At 27.1% G+C, this 16,380-nt stretch overlaps 2 protein-coding genes across 3 annotated transcripts in view; both read right to left on the reverse strand.

Moving 5' to 3' along the window:
- Positions 1-454: 454 nt before the first annotated feature.
- On the reverse strand, positions 455-3,168 carry LOC101239124 (uncharacterized). The gene is made up of 4 exons (XM_065795355.1): positions 3,058-3,168; positions 1,589-2,043; positions 1,206-1,353; positions 455-1,056 (listed from the first exon to the last, which is right to left on the reverse strand). Exons 2-4 carry the CDS (start codon positions 1,979-1,981, stop codon positions 824-826), a joined length of 774 nt encoding a protein of 257 aa, XP_065651427.1. The 5' UTR covers positions 1,982-2,043; positions 3,058-3,168; the 3' UTR covers positions 455-823.
- Positions 3,169-4,374: 1,206 nt separating this feature from the next.
- LOC101239415 (uncharacterized) overlaps positions 4,375-16,380 on the reverse strand; it is a 54,170-nt gene continuing 42,164 nt past the window's right edge. For both annotated transcript variants that reach the window (XM_065795354.1, XM_065795353.1), the window contains exons 9-10: positions 8,427-8,501; positions 4,375-4,962 (exon numbers count right to left, since the gene is read on the reverse strand). In XM_065795354.1, the coding sequence (XP_065651426.1) occupies positions 4,831-4,962; positions 8,427-8,501 (207 nt within the window). In that variant the 3' untranslated portion in view covers positions 4,375-4,830. The remainder of the gene's footprint in view (positions 4,963-8,426; positions 8,502-16,380) is intronic.

Below are 16,380 nucleotides of genomic sequence, written 5' to 3' on the forward strand. Positions count from 1 at the left end.
AATATCAGAAGATACCCAGACTATATTTGTTTTAATAAAAAACCTTTTACAGAAAAGAGCCAATAATTCATTTTTTTTAATTGCATGGTGTTCTAACGTATAATTGTAGATTTGCATGGCGTTTTAACGTAAAATCGAATATTTGAGGAATGCGCTTTCAAAAGGTGCTATGTCTTTTTTGGAAAAAAATAAGTTATTCCCCTTGTTTAAATAAGTATATGTTTATATATAACTTAAGCTTAGTTGGTATTTTCAAGAGGTTCTAAGTCATATAATAAAAGGTTTTTAAAAACAAACAGATCTCTTTGATTTCTATAAAATCAGCTTCACATTAATTACCACCATTTGAAAATTCACTCCGATTAATTTCAAATTTATAAACAGATGAATAAACCACAACCACAATTTTCTACTAACTAAATTGAAATTGTATGGGAAGAAATAAGGATAGTTGTTGATGATAAATTAATACAATTAAAAATCAGAAAACCATTTACAAAAATAAAAAAAATAAAAAATGAAAAAATATTAATAACCATTACTCGCGAATGGTAATGCTTAAAAAAATAAACTACAAAAAGAAATTAAATCTTATAGAGATTTTATGTTGTTTTTTTTTAATAATAAATCTATATAATATACCAGATTGTGCATGCGTAAAGTTCTTATTTTAACTACTTAATGGTGCTATACAACTTGTTTGTTACACTATATAAAGCGCAACAAAATTGAAATTTTTTTAAAAGTAAACCTTTTATGCATTTACGTAGATGCAAAAAAATATCTTTACTAATAATTAAAACATAGTTTATAAACTAACTAATCAAATTTTTTTATCTTTAATGATAAGTAGATATTCTTTTAAAGTGGTTTCCATTTTCCTTCTATCACAGTTTAAGGTTTCGATATTAGTTTCTGCTTTATTCACTTTTTGTTCAAGAACATTAACCTTCCTATTTGCTTCTTCTTTTCTGAGCATCATTGCTTCCAAATTTTTTTCAAGATCTACGCATGTTTTTTCAGATTTAAATGCTGAATCAATTGCTTCGACGCAGCCTTAAAAGCATTGTTTAAAAAAAAATTAAAGCCAAATTTATTTATCTAAAAAAAGACTTTACTTTGATGGCTATTAAATTTAAGAAGCCGAAAATCATCACATTCACCAGCAGCATAACTTTAATAGCAAAAAAAAACAAAAAAAAAACCTTTTGCTCTCCGTTCTTCTTCTATACGATTGTATTCAAGTTCTGTCTGTAACTTTTCAACTCTTTTTTTTTTTTCGTGAACTTTTCCCTCGACAATTTCTAATTTTTCTTCTAGACTACTTTTATGATCTCTTGCTTTCTGATATTTCTAAAAACCCAAAGAAAAACTATATGATATTTCTAAGGTTGCAAAAACCCAAGGAAAAACTATATATTTCTAAGAGTTCAAAAACCCAAACAAAAACTATATAATATACATAAGAGTCATAAAAAATAGAAAATTTAGTTTTAAAACAACGTAAAAAAATAAAACGTAGGGTTTATAATTTGGGCTAAAAACTTGTGACAAAGTTTAAAAAAAAAAGTATACATAGTATACCTACCGTTAAATTAACTCCATAAATATCTTTATAAATTTTTAGCCTTTTCTCCAGTTCAGCGACCATTCCTACATCAGGAGTAACAGACACAAGAGAGTTATGAAATTTTTTTGATTCTTCAAGAAAAACAAGCTTTTCTTCCATTCGTTTTGAAAACTCCTTTAATTTTTCTAAACACTTTCTTAATGTTTCTTCTTTTTCAGAAATCTGATCTCGCAAACTCATCTTTTTTTGATAATTCATTTGAATAGTTTTCTTGAGTTCTAACTCTTGTTTTTCTAAACCATCAGATTTTTCATTTAATTCTTTGATATTTGCCTGCATCGTTTTCATATGTTCTTTAATTCCTTTAACTCCACTGGCCAGACCAGCGTCTAATCTTGCTGAAGTTGACATGGTAACAGGTGATAACTACTCTTGAAATTGTAACAGTGTATTTAATTGAACGATTTTAAATCCTTAAAATTTTAAAATGAAAAAAGTTAAACGAGAACGAGGGGGGGGGGGGGGGTGAAGTGAAAACTGCCGTACAATAGAAGGCAAAATGATTTTTTTGTACACAAAAAGCCATAATAACCACCTTTAAAGCCATAATGGGTTTAATGTCGGTTATTAAGATAGCAGAATGAGCTTGCTTTTTAATTTTTAAAACATGAAAAACGGTAAAAAATAAATTTAAATATAATATAAAATCATGACAGAACTATTAACTGGTTAATCTTTAATATCCATACCATTTAGAAATTTTATTTATTATTTAATTCTAACTACATATATGTAATATAATAATATAAAAAAATATTGCAATTTTATATCATATAGTATAGGCATACTTATACCTAATACAATAAAAACCAAATTTTAAGCAAATGCCTTATACTAAAAAAAGCATAGTAGATAAAACTTTAAAATCATCTTTTCATTTTGATATTGGTCCATCTAATTGTTTTCCAAATTTTTACCATTTAAGCGTATATTTTGGTATGACTTATTAATGAATTTATAAGCAACAATTTATAATGTTAAGGTATACAACCACAAGTTCGAAACTTTTTTATAAAAATTCTGAAAGTTTATTCACAACATATTAAAAAAACATTCCACATTAACTAAACGAGATTTTTAAAATGTCACTGCAAAACTTAAAACAAATAACATTATAAATAAAACATATATATATATATATATTTGCACTTAAAATCTAATTGTTAATTCACTTCAAAAGCAATAAGAATTAAATAACTCGCAATAAAAATTAAGTAACGTATTAACGAGCAGTAAATAATATTCATCCGCTTTTTTATATCTTGTACAAATTATGTTTTGAATGTAAGAAAAATGGGGATTATATAGCGTGTATGCGCTACATATTCTAATATATATATATATTCGTATAGAACAGAAAATAACTAAATGATTATCGCGTATATAATAAACTTACTTTATTTTGAAATAAAATTTTTTTTTTTAACCTTAACTCTAATTTGCAGACTTGAAATGACCTGGTTAAAACTTTAATTTGCTGACTTGAAATGGTTTAATTGAAAAATAATATTTGGTGTAACCACTCTGTTGATAAATTCTAAATCTAACAAGACTTTTATAAAAAAATTGTAACATGTTGTAAAATTTTAAAGCGTAAGTATTATCGTTTTAACTATAAATCAGAAAGTTGTTTTCGTCACTTTTCTTTTATTTATATGTGAACTCAAGAAAATTTGACAGGTAGAAGTCAGCGTTTGTTAATTTAAATTTATTCTTTAAGACAATATACAGTTAAACCTCATTTTATAAAAATCAACATTTTTCATTAAACGTCACCGAAAAACATTGTTACTATGGGATACCTTTTTATTTTAATAAAATCTTATTCAATTATTTATAAATTTAATCCCTCGAGGATAAAGAACTTATGTATAAGGACAATTAAGGATTTTGAAACAATATTTAAAAGGAATTTTAACCTTGCTCTAAGGAATTTTTCAAAAAACCTATTTTTATCTTTTATAAAACCAGTAAATTACTATTCAAAAAATTAAAAACATAAGGCACAATAAATTTTACATTATTTTGCATGACTTTTACTTTCGTAACTTCGTTCTTAAAATTTATCTATTAGAGTATTTTATATCATAAACATATGATGATTTTTTATTCTAAATAAAAAAAAAGTTTCAATAAATAACGCAAACTCTCTTGGTCTTGTGGCCTTTTGCAGTTAAAAATAAAAAATATTTTTATGATAAAAATTTTATAAGAACCCTAAACACTATTAAAAACGCTTCTTTTTAATCCTCTATAAATTTTGGGAAAAAATTTTACTACAAAAGTTTTATTGTATTAAGCTTTGAAAGTATAGTATTAGCAAAAATCATGTACAAAGCAAAAATGACCTTGTTGCAAGGGGTCTTTAACTGCACGGTAACAGTTAACTTTAGGTTTCCCCGGTAACAAAATAAAAAAAAACTGAGAGCGTTACTAGATCCGGCATATGAGGACAGCAAACTATATATATATATATATATATATATACAATTCTTAAATTATATTAATAGTTTCTATTTATTATTATTTTTTTTTGTTTCCTGCACTTTTTATATGATCCATAAATACTTTCTAAAAACTTTTCATGCCGCTGATTACGCAGTTTATTTCACGCGTAATCTTCCGATATTAGGAGCATTGGTCTCTAGCAGTAGTGTAATTTAAAAGAGAGACATCTTTTTTGAAAATTTTGAATGTTGGAGTTACGGAATCCAGCTTTTACAAGAGTTTTAAAAATACTTAGGAAAACTAAAATAATAACTTTAGTAAAATAAAATTTTAACAAAATTCTCAATATACTTATTATTCTCAATATATTATCTCAACGTGTTACTCTTGGTTCAGAAAACCATAAGCTTGTTATAAATATAGTTTTCAGAGATTAAAGGGGAAGGGGCAAATAAAAAAAAAAAAAACCTACCCTAGTCAAAAAGTCCTATAAGATCCAATAAGAATTTAGAACAAAAAATAATTCAGATTTGAACCTCATTAAATTAAAACACATTAGTTAAAAAGTGTTATCAAAGTTTTTTGTTTGTTCAAAAATCATATAGGTCCAATAGAGACAATGTAAAAGGTCCAATAGGACTTTTATATTTTTTATTTTAATACTTTTTTTGGCTTGGGCATTCTTGTCAAACTTTTACAACAAACTACTGGTCTCTGTTCTTTTTTTTAAATACTATTCAGCAAAATTTTTTCTAAGCGGCAGTAAACTTTCGTGCGGTCGCATAATGATCCACTACATCTGCTAAGTTAACAAGGACTGGTAAAGGAGTACTTCTTATTGGATAAAGCAAACATTCTCGTTCATTGTTAGTGACATAGTTTATCTAAAGTTATACAAAGCAGAAAAAATTATTTTAGCGAAATAAAATTTCACAAACACATTACAAACCATTGCTCCCTTTTATTATGCTTAAAAATATATTTTAAAATTTAGAAATAACTGATTTCATTAAAATTGATGAAAATTTATATTAAAAGAGTTTTAAACTTAAAAAAATATTACTTCATGTTTGTTTCCGCATAAACCAAATTAAAACTCAAAGCGGACAAAATAAATTACTTGGTGTGACTTTAGATCAACACCTAACATTTAAAAATCAAACAGATTTAGTTCCGAATGTAACTCAAGTTGGGATAATTAACTTGCATAGCTTCCAGGTTACAAAAAAAATTGCAATAGATGGCGTTAAGATGGGGCCCATAATACCTTACATGGTACCTATAAATACCTATTTAGTTTCAAATAATGATATTGCATATGGAACATAAAATTTTTAGTTAAAACCATTAAAACTTGTCACAGAACCTATAGTTCCTTCCGTGAAACAAGTTTTGAATGCTTATAACTAAAAATTTTGAATTCTACTAACATCATCTTTACTCAAAGTTAAATAGGTATTTATAGGTATTTATAGGCAGTATGTAAGCTACAGTTGCCCCTTTCTAAACGTTTTAGTTTTTTTTTTTTGAATTTTCAATTTAGTTTATAAATGTTATTCGTTTTGAAAAACAAGACTTTTCAATCCAGCCCCATTGCCTCTAACGCCAAAGATGTCTAGACAAATCGAGGATAAAAAAAATAAACAAACTTTAATAACTATATAAAAACAAAAATAAACAAATATTGTTTTAAGTACAATTTTTTTAATTAAATTTCATTTTTTTATTCTTAGAATACAATTACCGTAATTTTTCGGAAAGTCATCATAATTTACATAGAAACATATAGGTTTTATTCATGCATTTCATTCCTGCAAGTTACATAGACCGTTAAAAAAAAAAGATTTACTTACTTGACTGTATTTAGTTTACAGTTTCTTGGTTTGAGCAATTTTCGAAATTTCCCGAAATGCTAATTAGAACTTGCTTAATTAGAACATATATTAGAAATAGAATGGCTTAAATCACTTTATCAAACTCAGTTCTTAGATTATTGGTCTAAATCAAGTTTTTTGAAACGGAAAATCAAGCTGCCTAAAAAAGTAACAATTTCAAACTTTTTAAAAATGCATTAAAAACTGTATAGAACATGATCTTAAATTAATAAAAAATTTATCCTATTTTTCAAAACCAATTTCCAACTTTCTCATGAACAGTTTTTTGAAACTAAGAACATCAATACCAAGAAAAAGAATTCACTCTATTTGCATAATATCTGTCTATATATTATATTACACAACTATCTGTCTATTTATTATATTACACAACTATCTGTCTATTTATTATATTACACAACTATCTGTCTATTTATTATATTACACAACTATCTGTCTATTTATTATATTACACAACTATCTGTCTATTTATTAATTTATATAGCTATCTGTCTATTTATTATATTACACAACTATTATATTTATTTATTATTATAAATATTTATTAATTTACACATTGATAGCATTTACACAAAATATTTGCAGTTAAATGTTTTTTAACAACTCCTTACAACTGTGAGAAAAAATTGACTCTATTTGCAGTTAAATGTTTTTTAACAACTCCTTACAACTGTGAGAAAGTTTTCTGTTGTAAAGCATCCAAAAAAAATGTCCCTGAGAATAATATTTAATAATCCTAAACGAACTATAGTTAACTTAACTATCGCTAGTTCGCATGGTAATTACAAATTCACGGATTTGTGAGTGATTTACTACATGCTGAGAAGCCACACTCAGGGAGACCACAAGACATTGTTCAGCGTGTTTGCGAAAGCATTCAGTGGAATTGAAGAAGAGCATTCTTTGTCAATTTGAAGGCAGTCCCAACAGCTTTGAACATTTTGAACTTCGCTCCAGAGGATTTAAAGGATTCTGATATTTGTTCCATATAAGATGCAGGTAGTGAAGAGACTGGTGCCACTATTGCTATCCATTACCAAAAATTGGCGAGGCAAGAACCTGAGTTCATTAAGAACCTTATAATGGGCGAAACATTGATGTTAATAAACATTGATGTTAATAAACATTGATGTTAATAAATAAAATATGCAGACTTGGGGTACAGAAAATCCAAGAATAGTCCACCAATATTGCCTAAACCCTGTAAAAGTAATGGTTCGGTGTGGTGTACATGTAGAAATAGTTCTTGGACCATGTTCTTTAAAGATGATGCAGAAAACAAACTAACTGTCAATGGCAAATAGTATTAAGAAATTCTAGAGAAATTTGTATGCCCTGCAGTTGAGGACACACCAGAGGTATGATGGCAGCAAGATGGTGCTATTGCTCATAAATATTGCCTGACAACGAATAGTAACAGTTAGGTCGAATAGCAGGCTTACCACAGTAAACAAACTTTCAGGTTAGATTTATAACTAACACAAAAAAGAAACTTTTATCTATGTATTAAATCTTGATTTCCCACTAAAATCTGAGACATAAACGAAACTTTAAAAAATACAGGTTTAAATAACAGTTAAGACTACAAATTCTATGTTTAATAGACTTCTTTAAAAATGCTATCAACTAAAGGCTTGCCCTAAATGAGTGCAATAACGGGTGAGTGCAAAACCAGATATAATAACCATAAACCATCATTCAATAATGTTAAATACAAAAAGTCCATTGCCTTATCTCACTACGGAATTATCCGGGATTGCCTTATCTGACAAAGGGATACTTTTATGAGATACCAAACTTAATGAAACCCATATTTTTACATGGTTTATTCTGAAATCTTTACCCCTCTAATCAAAAATTTAACAAACCCACTAGGCTTATATGTTATAAATTATAAAATATCATTGTAGATATTCTTCATAAAATTACGTTTGAAGAGTTTTTGAGAGATTTTTCTTAACTGTACCAGAAATATGGAAATAACTAATAAACTTGGGAACAATTACTCTCGTAATTTAGTGCTAATTAAAGACCAAAAATAATATACAGCCTTACAAGTTAATAGAAGAAATAATATCGCAAAACTTAAATAACTTTGATTAGTTTTTATAGAAAGTTTTTCTAAATCATATTGATGAATACCTATGAATGAGGGAAACATGATTCAGGCAAATTTTTTTAAAAAAGAATAATATCAAACTTATTATTTATCCATAATAGATTTCACTCATGTTTTTCAAATGATAACAGATTTAGATTAACTTCAAAAATTCAAGTTGAGATGAATTTAGATCATTATTTTAAATTATTTAATAAAAAACTTTAATCTAAAACATCTTTTTAAAATACTTGCTAAGTTTTCCAAAAAAAATTTTCAACCTTATTTTTGTATTCTTATGTTTAAAGGATAGCTAGATTATCTAGTTTTTTTACAATTTATTATTATAACTTACCAGTTTAGGACTTTTTTTTTTTATAAATTCTCCTTCTTTAATTGTAACCCCCTCTGCAACATCAATGATGTCAACCTAAAAAAAATTAATATTATTTGACATAAATAAAAACTAAAAAACAAAATTAGAAAATCTTTTTTTAAAATAAAAAGATTGCCTGCTCTAATCAAAACCTTGAGTCAGTGTAGCGGCACTCCTTGCATGTTCTACCTGTTTCAGTTGTTGTATGTACACTCCTCACATGTACAAACAAATATAATAACAAAAATAAAAACAGTATAAAACATTAAAAAAATAAAAAAACATATTCTGCATTTAAAATAAAAAAGATTCATATATATATATATATATATATATATATATATATATATATATATATATATATATATATATATATATATACATATATATATATATATATATATATATATATATACATACACACATATATATATATATATATATATATATATATATATATATATATATATATGTATATTGTTTTTGTTCACTGAAAGTGCTACATGCAGTTGTTTAAATATTGAGAATTGGCAGAACTTTATGTTATTCTTTGCATTACTTATGGATTAACACATGTGTATAATTAAACTTTTGCTTGTTAGGAAAAAAAAAGTTTAATAGTATTATACAGTTAACCTGTATCTTACATTAATTATCCAACTCGACGTTTCAGCTTTATCAGTGCAGATAGCAACATCTTTTATTATTAGCTTACCATGTTCCCTGACCAAAAGAATGTTCTGTCTTTGCCCCTCATTGTGAGAACTGTGAACAAAGTTTTCAATCAAACTAATATTTCTTTCTGGGCAGTCATTGGTCACACTAAGCTTGAAAATAACTGAATAAAATGCTTGTATGAATTTAACCCTAAGAAATCACTTAAAGAGTACCATTCTTAACCAGAATCGATTAAACTTGTAAGTATAATAAACAGCCAACTTTCTTTTGTAATTAAGTCCTCTAATCTAATATTGCTGAGAAAATAACAGCATAAGAAGCTTTTACTGAAATCTCTGATAACTCAGGAACCAGAAATTGTAAGAGCTTCTCAATGATTAAAAACTTAGTATTTGCTTTCAGCTGGATTTAAGAAAGGCAAGGTTTAGAAAAGCACATGAGTAAATTAGATTTTTCTAAATGTTATTAATTAGAAAGAACAAATATTTAATAATAAGTTTTGTTATACTTTTTTTACAAATTTAAAAAGCAACTTTTTATATTATATATTTTTTTAGGGTTGGGTTATCTTTCATTTTTAACTGCAAAGATTATGTATTGCAAACACATCTATTTTTTATTGTTACTTTATTTTGTTCTACCTTGGTGTTCTACTAACTATCATTAATTTACTATTAAAATATGGTTTTAATTTAGTAATCTTTAATGATTTAAAATTTACTATGTTAATCATTAGCTAATAGTTTAAAAAAAAAATTAATTTGTCACATTACAAAGTTTGCTTGTACTGTTAATTATTGTGTTTTTACTAATTTGTGTAATGGTTTATTGTCTTTGCAATAAGTGTCTTTTCTTTCAGGTTTTGACTATTTTAACACTATAAAAGATAATATAACATTATCTAATAATGATTGTGTTATTCTATTTTTATAAATATTTGCAAAATCTTGCCCAATAATAAAATGATTTAAATGTTGTTAAACGAGCTAAACGTTAATAAAATGATTTAAGTTAAAAAATAATTAAAGTATGTGTTAAGGTTTTTGTGCATTATTATAGGAACTTCCTTGACATATTTACAATCTTTTAGATACCGCAGTCAAAAAGGACCCGAATTACAGGTCCTATCAGCTTTTTAAAGAGAGTTTATTTTTACCTGGCCTTACATAATGTCTATTTGTGATTTAAACTTTGGGGTAGGGTTCTTCAAAATCTTTATTAATCTGTATATGTCTGCTTAATCAGTTTTAAGATTTAATTGTGTTTATTTTATATTTAATGATGATTTGACATAATCATATAAATCAGTTATGTAATTTATTAATAAGTACCTCTAATTTTTTATTCTTATTTTAGAAAACTAAAATAAAGATGTCAGGTAATAAGTTAATCTGTTAAACTGTTAATATTATAGTCTGCTAAACTAATTTTAACAGATTATAATTAAAATAATTATAGTCTGTTAGCTTTTTTTTAAAGTTTATTAACAATTTTTTCTTCAAATATAAACAAATCATATAAAATATATTTTATATGATTTGTTTATATTTGAAGAAAAAATTGTTAATTGAAAAAATTATGGATTTAATAACAAAGTTTTTATCTGTATTTGTTTATTTGTATTATAAAAACAGCAATAACAATGGGAGCAACAACAACAGGTAAACTGATTTTTTGTTTTTATATTTGATGCCTTTACACTTCTATTATCATATCATTTGTTTTTTTTCTTTTTAATTTATCTTACAATGCTTTTTTTGCATATTGCAGAATGAACAAAGGTTCTATAAGATTCTATAATTTATCCATTTAATTAACCAAAGTGAAAATTACAAATTTTTATAATTTTACAAAATTAGGTTAGGTGTCGCTCATATAGTTAAAAACTAGTCATTGGAGTGGCATTTAAATAAAATAAACAAACAAAAAATTCAACAGCAATATTCACAAATATAATCAAACGTAAAATAAAATTAATTTAAAGCGTAAAATAAATTAATTTAAAAAAAAAAAAAGATTAAGCTATAATAAATTAAATAAAAAGACAAAAAAATATGAAAACACTCAATTAATAAAAACAATAAAAATATTTAGCAACAACAGAACAAATAATAACAAACTTTATGAAAACGTAAAGGCAAGCACAAAAACTATAAAACAAAAATAAAAATTACATAGCGAAAAGGCAAACACAAAAATTTCTAAAAAATAAAATAAATTATATTTGATATTCTTGGCAGAAACAGGAAAGCGTAGAAAATTTGTAGCAAATTATTTTTGTTTTAATTTTTTTATTATTTTTCCAACTCCTTTTATTTTAACTTGTTATTTCGCTTTTAACCATTTTTATTTTATTAGATTTGTTTGTTTTACTTTTTTAATCATTTTCTTGTTTAATTTTTTCTCAAATCATTTGGTTCATTTAATATTTTAAATATTTTTGTTATTTTACTTTACTTTTAACTTATCTTTGTTATTCTTTAAAATAATTTCTTTAATTTTTCTTCTTCTCTTTTTTACCTTTTTTTTTCCGAATAAGACACATAAGGCGTGGGTCCAAATTTGGGGCAAAAGAGTTTCTTAATATACTAATTGTAGGTGTAGTTAAAATATATTTTTATGTTAAAATATATTTTTCTTTTTATATTTTGTTTTGTTATTTTGTATATGTAGTAATTGTAAATAATAAAAAGTTGTTATATTGAATGATGTTTTGTTTTAAAAAAATCTTTTTGTTCTTTTTTATAAATACGAATTTGTAATGTTTTGTTTGTAAATAAATTTTATTGAATATATTTTATTCCTTTTTCATAACAATTAATGCTTTTTCTAATTGACAAAAAGTTTTATATTCTTTTCCTTGATAATTGATGTTTTGCTTATTGCAAATTATCTATTCGTATATGAGTAAATATACTTTTGTTTTGCATTTTATTACTTTAGTAAAAGCTCCTTTTGATTTAAAGTCTTACTTTTAATTAAAGTAACTTTTCTCAAATGTTGATTAAACCTAAGTAGGAGGGATTCTTAATGGGAGGGTCTAAATTTTATTATAACTATAAATTTCAAAAAACATGGGAGAAGTGTCAGGCAATTTTCCTGACACTTCTCCCATGTGCTTGACAAAAATTGCCATTTGTGTTAGAGATATAGTGTTTAGGTAGTAAAATAACTAACATATCAAAGAAAAATTTTCCTGAAATTTGATGTTACTTTCGAACTTTTTTATAAGAAAAAAATAAATAGGGTGAGGTATCTAATAAGCTATAAGTGTGCAGAAAAGAGCAAAAAAAAATATTATGCGTACCTTCTCTCTGTGTTTATTATAAAAAGTTTTAAAACACAACCCTTTAGTCATTAATTTAAAGCCTAAATTTTTAAATGAATAATTTATTTAACATTTACTAAAAAACATTGAATGAGACATATAAAGAATAAGTATAAAAAAGTGCAGCAGACCTGCAACATGACCTGTATTTTACAGGTTCAGACAGCTAATTTATATTATTACTACATACCTAGTAAAAACTTTTTCTAAAGCATTAGTAACAAGTTATTAAGCCTTCAAATAGAGTTTGCAGAGACCACTCCCTACAACAAGATCTTGCTTGGGGAATCATTTAAACCTTTCTACAGTACTATTTTCTAAAACTGAAACTTATGGATAAAATTCTTTTATCCATTTCTGCTGAAATATTTTTATCAACTTATTAGCAGGTGCTTTTCCTTCAAAAATTCTTTAAAAGTCAAACTATTGTTCATCGCTGCAATATGTTGCTTACACAATAACCAAATAAATGGTTTACCATGTAATCTTGCCAGAATAGTTACTGAGTCTTCCATCAGTAAAATTTGTAACACCTTCTTCTGACAGATTGTCTGCTTAACTTTAGCTGTCTAACATCTCCTCCAAGATAATTTACTACACTGCTAATAAAAAGGGTTTGATCTTGAATGCTGACACAAGCCATTACAATGGTGGAAGTCTTTGCTGCAATGAGGCCCACCCTGTTTATCTTCTTTAGTACTCTAAAGCATGTTGGTCTAAACTGATGCCTGCTTTTTGAACTTTATTCATACAAATTAATATTAATAATTTGGGTAAAAATTTCTGACTCAACAAATAAATATGCAGTACCTAAAATAAATATGCAGTATCTAAAATAAATATGCAGTACCTAAAATAAATATGTACTAACTAAAATAAATATGTAGTACCTAAAATAAATATCCAAGATCAAAATTAACAAAAAGATTCCCAGGTCAGTTACTTCAAAAACTGCATTGCACATTTACTTCAAAAAATGCATTATTATACCTAAAATGCTAGTGCACTCTTGGTAAAAAACTTTTATAGTATCCCTTATTTTTTAATTCCAAAATAAAATAAATATTTTCATGTGTAAAACAAATTATACTATCAATCTTTCTCTGAAATCTTGCTTCATGTTCTGTATCAGTTTTTACAGATTTGATCATAATTCTGTTAGTATTAATAAAAAATTGTTAAAAACACTCAGTGTAACATAAATTTGAAAACAAAAGTTCTGAAAAAAAATAGTTCTTTATAAAAACAAGTAAGTATGTTATTTCAATTGGTTAAATCTTTAATTCATCATATTGTAAAAGTCATTTTTGTGGCTGTCAGATATTTCCTTTTTGATATGAAAACTCTAACTGTTGCACAAACTTTCATATTTACTATTGAGAGTTTTAAACTATTCCGCTATGCTTTCCTTAGAAATCAAATAATTACTGAAACCTGCCAACTTCCGAATATTTAAAACCTTTTGAAGTAAGCAGTATTTTTCTGTATTTTTTATTTCCTGTAAGACAAAGGTCAGATTGCTATAACTTGATAAAGTTATAGCAATCTGACCTTTGTCAGATTGCTATAACTTTTGATTTTAGGCAAAGGCTAGGAGAAGCCAACCCAACTTAAAACACCCCCTGTCTTGGGGTTCTTGGTTGAGTAAAGGCTAAAAATGGTGTCTTGATAAAAATACTCATCTTGGGCAGATGTTAAATGCATCCAGCTACTGTCTTGTAGAAGGCCTCCAAGGCAAAGACTTACGGGGTAAACAGATTTTATCTGCTAACCAGCCTCACACCCCTTCTTCATCAGATGTATTTATAATACATTGTTTCCCGTTTAGGATGTTGAATGCTGGATCTTCTTGACTCAATTCATGGGTTTTGCTTGTGTCTCTGTGTTTATGACCAGGCTATTCGTTCTATTATCTCCTAATGAGGGTACAGCTCCATAACTCAGTTTTATGGTTCTGAGGCTGGCTGGTAGTAAGATTTACCAAACACTATCTTCCAAGATTATCTTCCTTTAATTCATAAAAACTCGAATAGTCATATGCTTGCCTATGCATTTACATTCGTAAAAATTCACCTATTTGTCAGGAAACTAGGTTTGAATCCACAGACTATTCTTTTATGTGCTTTCGTTTAGCACCACTTCACTCTATCGCCTTTCTCTTTGTTCTATATTGCTCTCCTTCATCTCAAGACTGCACTCTTTTTGATACTATTTCTTATCAAAATGACCAAGCCCTCTCTCTTTACTCATCAGTCAATATTGTTATTGCTGGTGACTTTAAAGCTCATCACACTGAATGGCTTGGTTCTAGTGTCAGTGACTCTGCAGGCATTAAGGCCCACAACTTTTGTCTTTCTCAATCTTTAAATCAAATAGTCAACTTTCCAACTCGTTTTCCAGACAACCCGAATCATTTACCTTCTCTACTCGATTTATTTCTTGTTTCTGATCCTAGTCAGTGCTTAGTTTGTCCACATTCACCCTAAGGTGCTTCTGATTACAGTTTGATCTCTATAAAACTGTTATCTCATTCTACTTCATCATCAGAATCCCCCTATCACCATATCTCTTGACTCTTTCCGTGATTTTCTTTGTGATGGCCCTTGAGTAGAAATCTTTCGTCTTCCTGCTGATAAATGTGCTTCTTACATAACTTCTTAGATTCAGGCTAGCATGGATTCATTTATTCCTCTCTCGAAGATTCTTCTTGAAGTCAAGCCTCATTCTTCTCCTTGGTTTACCTCACATTGTTCTGCTGCAATTTCCAATCAAAACCATAACTTCCATATCTATCAGCAAAATAATTCTCTAGAAAACAGACATAACATTAACAGTATCAATAATAAGGCCAAGTCTGTTATTCCTCTCTTGTATGGTTCAGATTTTTTCAACTCACTTAACGACAAAGCTGAATTGTTTGCTATAAACTTTTCATCAATATCGTCTCTTGATTCCACTAGCTGCATTTTACCTGATATAGCTGTCAAACAGGTTGATCTATTGCTTGACACTTGTATCACTCCAGCTTCTATATCTAAAGTGATTTCCTGCTTAGACTCTTCTTCAGCTTTTGGTCCGGATAACATACCTGTTGTAATCTTGCAGAAGTGTTCTCTGGAGTTGTGGTCTATACTTTCAAAACTATTTAACAAGTGCCTATCAGACTCTTGTTTTCTGGTATGCTGGGAAGCGGCATCTGTTATCCCTATTTTCAAAAATTCTGGGGAGTGATCTGACTCAACTAACTACCGCCCCATTAGTCTTCTTCCTATCATAAGCAAGGTGTTTGAATCTTTAATTAACAAACACTTAATCTCTCATCTTGAATCTAATAACTTACTTTCTGATCATCAGTATGGATTTCGATCTTTATGTTCTACAGCTGATTTGCTAACCATAATAACCGATAGGTTTTATCATGCATTAAATAAAAAAAGAAAGGTTAAGGCTTACGCTCTTGACATTTCAAAAGCTTTTGATAAAGTTTGGCATGCTGGACTTCTCCATAAGCTCCATAAGCTTTCTTCTTATGGTGTATCAATTAAAACCTTTAAGATTATTGTTCGCTGATGATACTACCATTTATTCTCGAACAAGAAACCAACACTCTCTGATCGCATGGAGGAGGTATTTGAGCTTGAAAAGGATCTCACTTTTGCAACAGTATGGGGCTCACAGTGGCTGGTGAACTTTATTACAAATTAAACACAATTTTTTTCAACCAATCGTTACCGCAATAATTTATATCTTTCTATATTTATAAACGGTGATGTACTTGATGAGTTATCTACCCTTCGTCTTCTAGGATTAACTCTTACTTCCTATCTTTCTTGGAAACCATATATCAAATCAGTTCCCAAATTACTTCTGATTTTCAAAATTAATTCTTTTCTTAAAAACTTCAAAATTAATTCCTTATCTCTATAA

The sequence above is a fragment of the Hydra vulgaris genome, chromosome 04, assembly GCF_038396675.1.
Source record: "Hydra vulgaris chromosome 04, alternate assembly HydraT2T_AEP".
NCBI lineage: Eukaryota > Metazoa > Cnidaria > Hydrozoa > Anthoathecata > Hydridae > Hydra > Hydra vulgaris.